The sequence below is a fragment of the Spermophilus citellus genome, assembly GCF_964194105.1.
Source record: "Spermophilus citellus genome assembly, chromosome: 6".
Classification (NCBI taxonomy): Eukaryota; Metazoa; Chordata; class Mammalia; order Rodentia; family Sciuridae; genus Spermophilus; species Spermophilus citellus.
Genome location: NC_138187.1, coordinates 21,694,198 through 21,709,231, shown reverse-complemented (window position 1 = coordinate 21,709,231; position 15,034 = coordinate 21,694,198). Strand labels below are relative to the sequence as shown.

Genomic DNA, 15,034 nt, shown 5'->3' with positions numbered 1-15,034 from the left:
TGTGTGTGTGTGTGTGTGTGTGTGTGTGTGCAAGTATGTCTCAAAATATCACCTCCTCAGAGATACTTCCCTGACCACCCACGGCCTTCTGCATCACTTCCTAACCTGTTATCCTGCTTTCTTTTCTTCCTAGCCCTAATCACTACCTGAAGTCACCGTACTATTTTCCCACTGGAACAAACTTCTTGAGAGCAGAGATTTGCCTTTTTCATCACTTCGTCTTCAGATCCCAGGACAGAGCTGGACACAAAGCCCTCAAGACCTACTGAATGAAAAGAACCTGACTTACCTTTCATGAGCCCTACAGATCATTTCATGTGCTATTCTTAGTTCTGCGATATTCTGGGCAGTTAAATATTTTCTCCACTCTGGGAAAATGGGTCTCAGTTCTTCCTTTCTGCTATCTTGTTTATGGGCCAGCCCCAGGTTCTTTGGGGTCTTGACCAGGAGAATGAGTGGTAAGGTTGGAGAGGCTAGGAGGTTTTGAATGACCATCTTGGGTCTTGCATGCCAGGCTTGGGAATGTTTATGTCATCTTCTCTAGGCAGAAGGGGGCAGTCACTGCCTGGGGAACTAAAATATTGCACCATGTTCTCTCTTCCCAGTGCTAGACCAGGAGCTGATCTTAGTCACTCAATATTTCCTTGGGGTCCTACTGAGCACAGGAAGACAGCAGTGACTGGCTCCCTCTTTCTCCTCTAAAGGAGGTACTCGAGGGCCATACCTCTTCCATCCTTGCTCTAAATAAAAGATGAGGAAGGTGTGGGGGATCACTGAACCCAGGGTCTCAAGCATGCACAAACATACCACTGAATCCTTTTCTAATGTTTATTTTGAAACAGAGTCTCACTTTGTTGCTCAGTCTGGCCTTGAACTTGTGATCCTCCTGTCTTAGCCTCCCAAGTAGTTGGGATTACAGGCATGCACCATTATTACTGGATTATACTCCCATCTTAATAAATTATCAAATGCCCCTAACCTTGTCTACCTTTTCTCTGATTCAGTCTTTCCCTCCCACCCCCTCTCTCTTTGTCCTTTGTGGTGCTGGGGATTGAATCCAGGGCCTCATGCATTTTAGACAAGTGTTCTACCACTGAGCTACACCACCAGTCTCTCTCCTTTTTTAAAAAAAATATTTATTTTTTAGGAGTAGATGGACACAACACAATGCCTTTATTTTTATGTGGTGCTGAGGATCGAACCCAGGTCCTGCTCGTGCTAGGGGAGCACTCTACCGCTGAGTCACAATCCCAGCCCCTCTCCTTCTCTTTTTAATAAAACCTACAAGGTCAGGCACAGATCAGTATCTGAGGGTCACCATGGTAAAAGAAAAAAAGAGGGAGGATAGGAAGGAGGGAGGGGGAGAGAGAGAGAGAGAGAGAAGGAGAGAGTCACAGAGAAGGAAGAGGCAGAGCTGACCATTTTGGTTCCTCTTAGGGAGAACTGCAACCTCTTAGGTTGAAAGGGGAATGTTTATTTAATTGAACCAGTCTGGAATGTTGCACCAGCATAAAAAACATCACAAAATTGGACCGAATCTCACATTTACTGGGCAAATATGTACAGGCACTGTGCTTGGTGGCAAGGCACCAGTGGAACCCATTCCATTTTGAGCTTGGCTTTCCTCTGAGCAGGCGCTGTGGAACCAGGAGAGGGACGGAACCTGTGAAGGCTGAGCCTTGACAGGGTTCCCAAGGGCCTGTCTAAACATTTTCTACATCTTTCCATAGGTTCCATCATGAATTTAATGAAATTGTGACAAACACCTGCTGTGTGCCCTACCCTGAGATAGCATCAGTGATTCTAAGGTGAACGGGGACAGTTACTGCACTCCTTACATTCATGGAGTTCACTATTTGAGAGATAAAAATTAAATAAATCATTAAGCAGTGAACACATACAACCTGGGGGACAAGGAACAGGTTCAGGCCAGTGTAAGTGTGGACAATGTAGAGCTGGATTGAGCCAGGATGGAGGCTGCCTTGAGGAAATGACAAGTAGGCAGAGATCTGAAGGGTAGGAATGTTCCAGGCACAGGGGGCTGTCTGGGCAGATGCAGCAAGAGAGGAAGGAGCTTGGCAGCCAAGAAAGGCTGGAATAACAGAAGCCTAGAAAGCCCTAGAAAGGGAGGTAGGACATCTCCAGAACTGTAGGGACCCAATTCTGCAAGACCTTGAAAGTCTTCTTAAGGAAGGTGGTCTTTGTCATTTGCTATAGCAATGCAGTTACACGGATCACATTTGCTCTCTGGCAACAGAATGGGGGGGGGGACTAACACTAGGAGGAGAGAGTACAGGGGCAAGTTCTGGCAATCCGAGGCCTCTGGACATCCAAGGGCAAAGGTGAAGGCCAGAGTATCACTAGGTTCTGAGACTGTGGTTCAAATTTCAATTTCAATTTCAATCAGATATTCTCTTCCAGGGGAGGAAACTAAGGCAGGATGGTGGGAGCCAGGACCATCTGAGGACCACAAGGCCTCACCTCTGTAGATTCTCACCGTGAATCTGCAGAAGAGACAGGCAGGAATGAGATCCATGCTCAAAACCAGGAAACTGAGGCCTGCAATGCAGGCAGAGGCTGACTAGCCCCAGGAATCTTAAGTTCAGTTCTGAGTCCTCTGTGCATCAAGCCTGGACCTCAGTCCTTGTCACCTCCATCCTGAGCCTCCTCTCCCTGGAGGGGCTTTAAACAATCCAGATCTATGGACTTTTCCTGAGATGCTTCTCCAGAGTCTTCTCCAGCGATTCCATTCGGAACATTTCCATCAGCTTCCATCTTCTCCTTCAGGTTCCGTTTGAAGAATCCAACCTGAAGGAAGACAGATATTGAGTGAGCGAAAGTCCAGGCAGCATTTTGGACCAGTCAGCTCCAACAACGTGTGAAGACATTCTGTCATCTGCAAGCTTGGTTCTTTGGTGGGGGAAAATATATGTACATATTAATTTTGAAAAAACTTTTTTGTGTGTTGGAGAATGTAACCGAGGGGCTCACAAGTTAAGCAAGTGCTTTACCATTGATCTACATGCCCAGCCATTCATATTGTTTGTTTGTTTTGTTTTGTTTTGTTACTGGGGATTGAACCCAGGGTGCTTTACCACTGAGTCACATCCCCAGCCCAATTTTTTTTTTTTAGTTGTTGATGGACCTTTATTTTATTCATTCATTTTATATGTGGTGCTGAGAATCGAACCCAGTAACTCATGCATGTGAGGCAAGTGTTCTACCACTGAGCCATAACCCTAAACACCCCAGCCTAATTTTTATTTTTTATTTTGAGACAGGGTCTTGTTAATAGCCCAGGCTGGTCTTGAACTTGTGATCCTCCTTCCTCAGCCTCTTGGGTTTCTGGGACTACAAGTGTGTGCCACCCTGCCTGGCTGGAAATACTTTTAAAAGCTTTAAGTTTAGTAGTTCACTCTTTTTTCTGCAGTGCTGGGGATTAAACCCAGGGCCTCATGAGTTCTAGGCAAGCACTTTACCATTGAGCTACAGTACAGCTACATCTCCAGCACTAGTAGTTCATTCTTTTGGCTCATCAAAATGTCATGTTTCAATCTTTTAAATGAGTGTCTTTTTTTTCTCCCAGTGCTGGGGATTGACCCATGGCCCCCCACACACTAGGCAAGTGCTCTATCACTGAGCTATTCCCCAGCCCATTGACCAGTTATTTGACAGTATTTAGTAACAAACATGAAGAGCCAACACTTATATAGTGCTTATTATATGTACACACTTGTTGAAAGCTCAAAACATACATATATTTTCCCCAGTGCTTTCACTTCTAGGAATTAAGTCTAAAAAATATTTGAATGAATGTGCAAGGATATTGGTAAAAACAGTCTTTGTCACATTGGTTGAAACAGACGGGAATGAGAAACAATCCAAATGTTCATTGCTCATCAATAGGGAACTTGTTTAATCTTGGTGACTTGGGAGGCTTAGACAAGAGGATCATAAGTTCAAGGCCAGTCTGGGCAACTTAGCAAGACCACATCTCAAAATATTGAAAAACAAAACAAAACAAACAAACAAAAAAAAACAAAGAGGGCTGGGAGACTCAGTGGTAGAGCTTCTCTGGGTTCAATCCCCAGTATGAGAAAACTAAAAAACAAAATAGGAACTTGTTAAATAAAAAATGGGACATCCAGATATTAGAAAACTAGCCAAGTTCAAAAGCAGGAGGTAAAGCTGATGAACATCAAGATGTAGTATAAAGTAGATACCAGGCACAGTGGCGCATGCCTGTAATCCCAGTGGCTTGGGAGGCTGAGGCAGGAAGATTGCAAGTTCAAGGCCAGCTTCATCCGTTAGCAAGGCCCTAAGCAACTTAGTGAGATCCTGCCTCAAAATAAAAAGTAAAAAGAGCTGGGGGCTGGGGGAATGTGACTCAGTGGTAAACACCCCTGGGCTAAATCCCCAGTACCCCCACCCCCGCCAAAAAAAAAAAAAAAAAAAAAAATATATATATATATATATATATATATATATATATATATATATAGAGAGAGAGAGAGAGAGAGAGAGAGTGTTAAGTGGAAAACACAAGCTCCCAAGAAGTCTTTACAGTATTACTCCATTTGTGTTCTTCACCTATACACACATAAAATTTCTCGTCTCTTTGTTAAAATATTTTTTAGTTGTAGATGGACACAATACCTTTACTTATTTATTTATTTTTACGTGGTGCTGGGGATCAAACCCAATGTCTCACACATGTGAGGCAAGTGCTCCACCACTGAGCCACAACCCCAGCCCTTCTTTTCTCTTACACTCACATGCACACATATATTAACAATGAAATCGGAATTTGAAGGAATAAAAACAAAATGGGGAGTTTATGACAACCCTCTGGGAATGGAATTAGAGAGAAACTTTGATTTTCTGTGCTCTCTTTTCTGTAATATTTGAGGTTCTTTACCTGGATCATATGCCCTTCACTCTTCATCTCTATCTTCTAGTCATTCTTCAAATCCCAACAAAATGCCACCTCTCTTAGGAGGACTTCCCAGGCCCTCCCAGCCTGAGTGAGGTGCCTGTGTGACAGGTTCCAGAGTACACAGGTCCCCAGTGTGGCACTCATTATGCCTCCCCTTTGGGAAGACAGGGACCATATTTTGGCATATGCCTCTGTACTATGGGACTTGGCACCAGGAGGCCCTGCTACATGGGCATCCTTGTCCCTCCTTTCTAGGGTACCTAGTCCTGGCTCTGCCAGTGCTGGACTGAGCAATAGTGGGAAAAAAACCTCACATGCTCTTTAAGACCTCAGTAGCCTTATCCGCAGAAAGAGGAGATAAGTTGACACCTTTTCTGGCTCTAATGCTCCCTGAACACAGTGGTCTCCTCCCTGGCTCCTGCCAAAGGGCATCCCCCAGTCTTGGCAATGCCCATTCCTCCCAGAAGTTCCTACCTTGTATAACGCTGCAAAAATTAGTAGCAGTAGTAGCAGCCCTCCAATGCCACTCAGCACATACAGATAGAGCATCTCCTTTTCGTAAACCACGTCGACCTTCATGAGGACCTGGGGGAGGAGGGGCAGCTGAGTGCAAGCCTTCCCATCCCTAAAAGCTCCCATACCACCCAGTCCCCAGTCTTACCATGTCCATCTGGGCTTATTGGAGCACTGGACTCTGGCTCTAGACCCCCTCTCTCAAATGTGTCACCCACTATAGTCACCACAGTGGCTTGGTCAACCCACACCACAGTCTTCCCAAAGACTTATATGGCTTCCCATTAGCCCCAGCACACAGTGCCAGAATCTCAGCTCAGCATTCAAATCTGAATCTGACTTCTGCTTCTGCTTTAAGATTCATCTGTGGGGCTGTCTACACTTCTCATTGATCACTCTCTGAACCTCTGTACTGCTCTGAACACCCTCTCTATGTTCACTGCTGGACTGGTGACCCTTTGCTAAACTGCCATCTGATTGATCTTTAGCTGACACCTGAGTCTACCTCATCTCAGAGGGTTGACCTTGGGGTCTGCTTGCACCCAAGTGGGATGGGTGATTCTCCAGGGCAGATGACTTTGACTGGGGTTGTGGGTGTGTGTAGCTGGCCTGAAAGCCCTCTGCTGCCTGTTCCTGGGACTTCTAAGCAGGTAGATACCTGGGCCATGGAGGCGTTGCTGCCATACAGGTGGAAGTGCTTGCTGCTATTGAAGGAGATGGAGAGCGAGCTGCAGAGGCTGAACGTGGTAGAGGCCTGTTGGAAGGGTGGGGAGACATCAGGACCAAGAGAACAAGGACGGAGAACTCACTGACTTCTGCCCCCACTTCAACACAAAGGGGAGAATAGGGGAGTGGGATCAGTGGGGTGACCCTCCTCTACCCAGTCCTCTACCATGGGCACCTCCTCATTGCTGGAAGGGAGGTTTTTCCCATCAAGAACATCCCCTTCCGTAGACTCACAAAAACAGCCCTGCAAATATCAAGCAAATCATAGTTCTCTTTCATCTGCAACTGTCTAAACTTGGGGAATTTTTCATCCAGACAGAAAAAAAAAAAAATAGAAGTAGACATTTGGGGGAGTTCCCATGCACTACCACCCACGGAGGCTCCTAGGCCCTGACTACTCCCCATCACCAGTTTTGAGTAGGTGGTACCTCAATCTCGCCCACCAGCTCCACGGTCCCGGTAACATGGACGAGGATCTCCTGACTGAAGACAAATGGGCAGTGGAACAGGACTCCTGGGAGACAAGGCTGACGGGGTCAGGAATACAGGGGTATCAGGGAGGGCTATTGTCTCTTTGCATACTACCCAACCACAGACTGATTTCTTTCCTTTTTTTGCTTTCTTTCTTTTTTTTTTTTTGTACCAGAGATTGAACCCAGGGGGCTCTACCACTGAGCTACACCCCTACCCCACCCCCATTTTTGTGGTACCAGGGATGAACTCAGGGGTTCTCTACCACTGGGCTATATCCCCAGCCTTTCTTATTTTTAAAGTTTTAAAAACTTTTAAATTTGTTTTCTTTCCCTTGCTCTTTCTTTTTCTGGAGGGGTGGGGGAGCAGTACAGGGAATTGAACCCAGGGGTGTTTAACGACTGAGCCACATCCCCAGCCCTATTTTATGTTTTATTTTATTTATATTTCATATTTGTAAAATTTATAAATTTATATTTATTTATTTACATTTTGTATTCACATTTTATTTAGAGACAGGATCTCGCTGAGTTGCTGAGAGCCGGTTCTGAACTTGCGACTCTCCTGCCTCAGCTTCCTGGATTACAGGAGTGCACCTCTGTGCCTGGCCCCAGCCCAGTTTCTTAGCTCACATGCTCATACCTCAGCTGCACTGGGCAACTTTCTCAGTTCCTCACGATGGCAGGAGACAGGAGGATCCTAGGAATGAAGATGTGGGGTCTCCAGTTGGTCTGGGGCCTCTTTCCACCCGAGTAAAGACATTAGCATTCCAGTTTTCTTCCCCCACTGGCCCTTAGTTATTTTAGACATCACTAAGTCTATGGGACTTGGATCCCTCCTCCTCACCCGCTTCCCATATCCAGCTCCAAGCTTTGAACCCAGGACAAGTTCACCCACAGGCCTGGGCAGCCCCCTTCTCCGGGCAGCACTCACCATCTGCACGTGCCACTGGTGTGTGATGGGCCCCTCGCTGTGAGGCTGTGGCACTCCAACCAAGGCCTCTAGGGTCGGCATGTTGTGATCATGAACAGAAGGCTGGATCCTCACCTGGCATAGAGGACGGGGACTTCAGAGACTGAATACCAACCACGCCAACTGCCACTCCACCCAAGTGCCCTGCAGTCCTCACTGGATGAGTCCACTATTTGTGGGCACTGGGCACTGATGACCCACACCTGGCCCGCCCTCACAGCTTTTCAGTGTGGCTTCTCTGCTCTTCACATGGCAAACCCTCACACACCTGCTAGGCCCTGCCCCATCATTATCTCTGAAGGTTTTACTGCTGCCCCCAAGAGAGGGCAGTTTCTTTCTCCTGTGTCCCACAGCACTGGTCATTCCTGGCAGGATGGCAAAGTTTCTGTTTCTGTGTCTCAAACTCCACTAGACCTGACTACAGAGGCAATGTCTTATTTCATCTCCTATTACTTATTGCTTGACGTGGTGTCTAGTACGTAGCAGGCTGAAAAAAAAGGTAGTTTTGTGCTTTTGTTTAGGTGCTGGGAATTGAACTCAGGGCCCTGCACATGCTAAAATATATGTTCTTACCACTGAGCTAGCCAACCCCAGCCAGAAAAGTAGTTTTATTTTTTTTGGTGTGTGTGGGGGGGGAATCCTGGGAATTGAACCCAGGGACTTCACCACTGAGCTATTGATAAACCTAGCCTAATTCATTCTTAACATTAGGAACCATCTTGTCAAAAGTTATAAAAGAATCATTTCTGTTTTCTGTAAAATATTAGGATTTCTATTTGGCCTGGCCGTATTTTGATGTTTTAAACTGGCTTGGAATGCCTGCCCGCGCCTTGAACTCACCCAGGTCTGGCTTTCCCTGAACAGATAACAACCCCCTCTGAAACCTTAGTGACGCCTCATAAATTCTGGCTTTCCCTGGCCAGATAACCATCCTCTCTGAAACGCTAAGCTAATGGCCCCTCATAAATTCTGATGTTAGGATTTACATTTACTCATTAACTTGCTACCTGCCTTTGTATTATGCTTGTCAAAATCCTGTTATCTGTAAGTGCTCAAGACACCCCCTTTTGCAACTTTTTGTGCTATAAAACTGTGCCTAGATAGCTGGAGTGCTGTCTTCTATCCCATTGATTTCGGGATAGTCAGAATTACAAGCTTGCTTTAATTTGATTTAAAATTGGAGTCGGTGGTCTTATATTTGCATCATGGTTTAACACTACATCCCCAAATCTGTTTTTTGGTTTTTTTTTTTTTTTTTTTTTTTGAGACAGGGTTTCATTAAATTGCTTAGGGCCTCACTAAATTGCTGAGGCTGGTTTCAAACTTGCAATCCTCCTGCCTCAACCTCCTGAGTCTCTGAGATTATAGGCAGGAGCTGCCTGGTTTAGATTTCGGGTCCCAAATAAACTCAGGTATGAGACAATACAAGAGAATTTGAGGTGAAATAATTGGGTTATGAGAACTTTAACCTAATCAGTGGATTAATCCACTGGTAGGGATTACTGTGGTAACAATAGGCAGGCAGGGTGTGGCTGGAGGATGTGGTTCACTGAGGGTGTGCCTTCAGGGTATATATTTTGTCCTCGGTGAGCAGAGCATTCTCTGCTTACTGATTGTCAGGTCCTGGGTTGCTTTCCTTTTTTCTGCCTTGATCTTCTGCCTGATCTTGGGCCCCAGGACAGTGGAGTTGGCGGTCTACTGACTGAGACCTCTGAAACTGTGAACCCTAAATCAACTTTTCCTTCTCCACTTTGATCTTGTCTGGTCTTTTGGTCACAGCACCAAAAAATGCTGACTAAAATATCTGGCTTTTATTTAATTATTTTATTTTACTTTTTAGGTCCTGGGGATTGAATATCTAAGTCCACTTTACCATTGAGCTATATCCCTGGTCCTTTTTTAAAAAATTTAAACTTAAATTTAAATTTGAGACCAGGTGTTAATTTGCTGATGGTCTTGCTAAATTGCCCAAGCTGGTCTTGAACTTGTGATTCTCCTGCCTCAGTGTCCTGAGTTGCTGGGATTACAGGGATTATAGGTGTGTGCCACCATGACCAGCTCTTGGATACTTATTATTTAAAAAAGCTACCTGTACTAGGGCTGGAGACCCATAATGTATAAGAAAGTGACACAGAAGTGGCACCAATATGTCTCGGGGAGGTCAAGCAGGGAAATATATATCCAGTATGAAGGGTTCTATTGTTTATTCATTCAACAAACATTGGTGGGCACTTAAATTATCAGTTAAAGTAACTTGAAAAGGCCTAATGTTAGAGGCAGCAATTGAACTTAACTCTGAGAGTCTGCCAGGGTTTTCACAGGTAAAGATGGGAGGGTATCCAGAAGGAGAAGATACGGAGAGTTAGAACTGTACCAGGTGAGTGTGATTGGTTGGAGAGTGGAAAGGAGACATGGGGAGAATCCTGCCATCATATTGGGATCCAACTATGGGACCCAGAAGGTCTGAGCATGAGGAGCCAAGGTACTATCAACTAGATGATGGAGAATCATGGTGGTAGCTGAGGAAAGAGTAGATTGAAAGAGGCATAGAATGGAAGAAGTTCAGAAAGGCAGGTCAGGCCCCATGTAGGGCCTGTCTCAAATTTTTATTTTTATTTTTAATATTTATTTTTTAGTTTTTTCGGCAGACACAACATCTTTGTTTATATGAGTTGCTGAGGATCGAACCCGGGCCGCATGCATGCCAAGCGAGCGCGCTACCACTTGAGCCACATCCCCAGCCCCTCAAATTCTAAAAATTTTTAATAACTCTTAATGCTGGGCTATTTAGGCCTTACTAGCCACATTGAAATTGTATGCAACTTTATTTATTTTATTTTATTGAGGTGCTGGGAATAGAACTCAGGGCTCAGCATATGCTGGGCAAGTGCTCTACCATACAGCTCTATCTCCCTGTCTCAAATCTTAGGGCCTGTTTCAACAGTCCAGTTGCAAGAAGATGAGAAACTGAGTCTGAGCAGTATAAGGGGGCAAAGAGAAAAGGGATACAGACTATAGAACAGTGGGACTAGGCACAGAGGAAGAGAAATTCATGCAGACTTGGCAAATCTACTTGAGGAAAAGCTGGTGCTTTAAAAGGATTCCGAGCAAGTCAGAGGAAATGCTGACTTAGGGGAAGATGACAAATTTGGCTTGGAACATGTGGAGACCAAAGCTGCAAGATAGCAATTGTATGCAAAGTTTACTACACTCCTCTGCACTGTACTATACTGGATTATATTTATCCTAAAAAGTAAAATGAAAATGCTCTTGACTTAGTCAATGCCTCCTACTCCCTTTGAGGTCACCTATAAGGAAACCCTAAATGGGGGTGGTGGGGGGTGGTGAGGGTTCGGGGTGGGAATCACTGCCCGGCAATGACCATATTGCAGGAGCAATGACAAATCATGAATTTGGAGGTTTAGCACATGGATTTGGGTATTCAAATGCAAGCCTGAATCCAATTGCTTCCCCTAGGAGCCGTGTGACTTGGGCAAGTACTGACCTGTCTCATCTGTTCAATAAAAATGGCAATGACTATCAAATAGGGCCTTACAGGTTGGAGTGGGAGTGACACAGGTGTATGAATAAGGCACCAGTCGCAGAACTTAGGCTTGGTGATGGGCAGGGACCCAGCACCAAGCGAGGTACCTAAAGTAGAACAGCAGTTCATTAAATGCTTGAGCAAAAATATAGGTTCTCTCTCAGAGTCCTAGTTCTCAAGTTCTGATCTCATAAATGATGTGTCCAGTGATGGAAAGGCAGTAGTGAGCCTGCTCCTGGTAGAAGCATTTAAGTAGAGGCTGTGAAGCTCTATAGGCAGGATGACAGACTTGGATCCACTGAGGATAGACTGTGTCTAATTGGCTTACGCAACCTTCATCCCCAGGGCAGGCCTGAATGAATATGTTCAGGTCTATAAGGACCCTTTGAGATTCATACCTGGTAGATGTGCTGGACTTGGTGAATCTTGGGACCTTTGGGGGTGAAACTGACATAGAGTGTAGAGTTTTCCTGGCTGTAGAGAGAGAAGAGCAGAAATTGAGGGTGGAGGAGACGTCATCCAGAACTCTAGGAAGCCTCTAAACTGTCAGCACGGGGCTAGGGATTACAAAGGCACCATCTCATTGAGTTCTTTGGAAACTAAGGCCAGCCTCTTGCCCAAAGCCCCACAGTGGAGAGATAGGACAGGTGCCAGGTGGGCAGGGCCATGCTTTGGGGGCTGTGGTCTCTGTGCTGAGTGTCACCTCATCAGTGTCTCCCCAATCCTCTGAGCTCTGCTTATCTTGATAACCACGTCAGCCTCTGTACCCCTCCTCTTCCACCCCATGTTTCCAGTGCATGTGGCCGGCTCTTCCTGATATCTCTCTGATCCTGATGCTACTACTCAGAACCCGTCCATAGCTCCCTGCTGCCTGGGAGGATCAGGGCCAAGCTCCCATGTCCAGACTGCCTTCCTTCTGCTCCCCTGCACACACCTGCCCTTGGTGGCACGTGCCCAGTCCCTATTCCCAACATGGGTCCCTCTGCTTCCTGCCTTCATCCCTTTGCCTATGCTGTGATCTTTGCCTCCTTTCTGGCCCTTATCCAAATTGCCCTATCCTCCAGACCCCAGTCCAGGCCTCATCTTCATCAATCTTTTGCCTCTCCCCCACTTACCCTGACCTTGAGTGGCTCATAATTTTATATCAAGTTGGAATTGATGGCCAAAAGTCTCAGAGACCTGAACTTAGATACTGCACCTGTCCTTATCTCATTGAGCCAATCTGAAAAAGCCCCTCAACTTTTCTAATCTTCTTCTCTATAAACTAGAAAGTCCAACTAGAGTTCCCTGTGAGTCCTTCCTGCCCCAGCATTCTAAGAGTCACTGGTTCTAGGGGTGCAGGAGTTTGGTTTCTCTGGCTTGACTGTAAGCTCCCTGAGGGCAGGGGTCATGGTGGGGACTTTAATCTCTTCCAGCACTGCTGAGCCCGGGAAGAGAGAGACTCTAGCACAGCTAATGCCAGCTAAGAGCTGTGGCTTTGGAGCCAGACAAAGTTGAGACCCTGGCTCTAGTGCTTCCTGGCTATATGACCTTGGGCAAGTGCCTTTCTTCTCTGAGCCTCAGTTTGTTTATTAGTCCAATGGAGAGAGAGGTACAGCTTCCCCATGGAGGTGTCAAAAGCTCCAGGGAAAGCAAACAGCCATGCAGTGCCTCTGGCATAGCATCTGACACCAGGCAGCTGCTGTGGAGTTTTAAATTCCATCAATTAATGCTGACCTGAGTTCTTAGAGGACCCTCCATTTTTGGAATGTGGAAAACCACAGGGGTTGTGGCTGGGATCAGTTCTAATTACTGTGCTGCCCCAAGCTCTAGAAAAGGAAGAGAAGCCAGGCACAGTGGCATATGCCTGTAATTCCAGCAGCTTGGGAGGCTAAGGCAGGAGGATCTCAAGCTTAAGGCCAGCCTCAGTAACTTAGAGAAACGGTGTCTCAAATTAATAAAAAGAACTGGGGATGTAGCTCAGTGGTAGGGCACCTCTGAGTTCTATCACCAGAATCAAAAAAGAAAAAATAAATAAAAGAAAAGGAAGGGTGCGTGGGCAGGGAGCTCATGGGCATCAAGACTGGGTGGGGAGGCTGAGGTGGGAGTAGGGTCAACACAACACAGAAGGACTCACTCCTTGATGAGCACGTTGATGGGGTACAGGACAGGGATGCTGGTGGTGGCCGAGTTGTCCTCCAGGAGGAGCGGGTCCTCATTCTCACTACATCAGGGCAAGGCAGAGGGAGTTAGATGGGCTGGCCAGGCCTGGGTGGTGGCGATGCTGGCAGGGACCCACTGAGGACCTGCTCACCAGTTCACAGTGGCGTGCAGCTCGACAAAGTCCTCCCAGGAGCTGTTCAGCAGCGTATTAAACATCACCTGGATACCAACCTAGCAGGGAAGGACAGGGGGCCTCAGGAGCAGTCTGAGCACCTCATGGCCCCCAGCATAGTCACCACGACTGCAGTGACCCCCGCAGGTGCTCCCTACATCCCAAACACTTGGCTAAGGATTTCATCCCCATTGTACAGATGAGAAAACCAAGGATCTAGATGGTTCAAAATGTCTATGGTCACAAAACGAATAACCCAGTCCCTTTTTGTCTGCGTCCAAGGTCCAGGCTTTCTAACATGACAGAGAACAGCTCCTACACATGCCCCCTGGGGTAGGGACTGGCTTCCTGCTTAATCACCTGCCCCCTTCCTCAGAGCCAAAGTCTACCTCCCCTCCTCCAGCTCAGGGCCCCCTGGCTGCTGGGTTTCAAGCACACACTTCACTCACCGAGCTGCCTGCTTTGAAGATGGGAGAGCTCACGTTGCACAGAAGGGTCCTGGGCAGGAGTCTGGATTCCTCCGGAAGCTCCTCACAACTCGCAGGCATCTGGCTGTGCGGCTGGGAGTGAGAAGGGAGACCAGGGGTCAGGGTCCCCAGGGGTCATCAACCTCCTCCAGGACCCCTGCCCTGTCATAGCACATTCCCAGAGAGGCAGAGCCAAAGAATCAGGGCAGAGTCAGATGGTGGTGTGTGCTGTAGTTTGTTTGTTTGTTTGTTTGTTTGTTTTATCTACTCAGGAATCTGAGGCAGGAGACTGTTAGAGACCAGGAGGTGGAGACGAGCCTGGGCAACACAGTGAGCTCCTGCCTCGAAAAAACAAAAACCAACTCCAAACAAAAACATTATGCTAAGTGAAATAACCCAGACCTAAAGGGCAGAGTCATATTGTGTACATTTAACACCATAAAAAAATTTTTTTAAACATGGGCGGGGGAATAACTATGTGGAGGGCAAAAATGTCAATTAGTTAAAACAAATACAGAAAAAGTACCCAATGTCGAGGTGTAGCTCAGTGGGAGAGCACTTGCATAGCATGCAGAATGCCCTGGGTTCAATCCCTAGTACCACAAAAAAAAAAAAAAAAAAAAAAAAGAATAAGTACACAGCACTTGTATGTGTATAAATAAACAGATAATATATAATATACACCTATGTACATATGCATATATGAAACTATATATAGAAAAGTAAAAAGGGTGAACACTAAAAGGTTAAAGTATTAATTGGCCAGGCATAGTGGCACACACCTGTAAGCCCAGTGACTCAGGAGGGCTGAGGCAGGAGGATCACAAGTTCCAAGGCCAGCCTCAGCAACTTAGTGAGACCCTCAACAACTTAACAAGACTTTGTCTTAAAATAAAAAATAAAAAGGAAAGAAAATGTAGTATATATGCACCATGGAATACTCCTCAGCCATAAAGAAGACTTTATGATATTTGACAGTAAAGGGATGAATCTGGAAACTATCATGCTAAGTGAAATAAACCAATCCCCCTAAAACAAGGGGTGAATATCTTCTCTGATATGTGGGAGCTAACTCACAATGTGGGGAGGGG

At 46.2% G+C, this 15,034-nt stretch overlaps 1 protein-coding gene across 2 annotated transcripts in view; it reads right to left on the bottom strand.

Annotated features, from left to right (window-relative positions):
- Positions 1-1,167: 1,167 nt before the first annotated feature.
- ITGAL (integrin subunit alpha L) overlaps positions 1,168-15,034 on the bottom strand; it is a 44,729-nt gene continuing 30,862 nt past the window's right edge. For both annotated transcript variants that reach the window (XM_081299821.1, XM_081299822.1), the window contains exons 22-31: positions 13,926-14,036; positions 13,456-13,535; positions 13,279-13,365; positions 11,561-11,636; positions 7,580-7,693; positions 7,289-7,345; positions 6,604-6,702; positions 6,108-6,203; positions 5,411-5,521; positions 1,168-2,808 (exon numbers count right to left, since the gene is read on the bottom strand). In XM_081299821.1, coding sequence (XP_081155947.1) covers positions 2,638-2,808; positions 5,411-5,521; positions 6,108-6,203; positions 6,604-6,702; positions 7,289-7,345; positions 7,580-7,693; positions 11,561-11,636; positions 13,279-13,365; positions 13,456-13,535; positions 13,926-14,036 — 1,002 coding nt within the window. In that variant the 3' untranslated portion in view covers positions 1,168-2,637. The remainder of the gene's footprint in view (positions 2,809-5,410; positions 5,522-6,107; positions 6,204-6,603; positions 6,703-7,288; positions 7,346-7,579; positions 7,694-11,560; positions 11,637-13,278; positions 13,366-13,455; positions 13,536-13,925; positions 14,037-15,034) is intronic.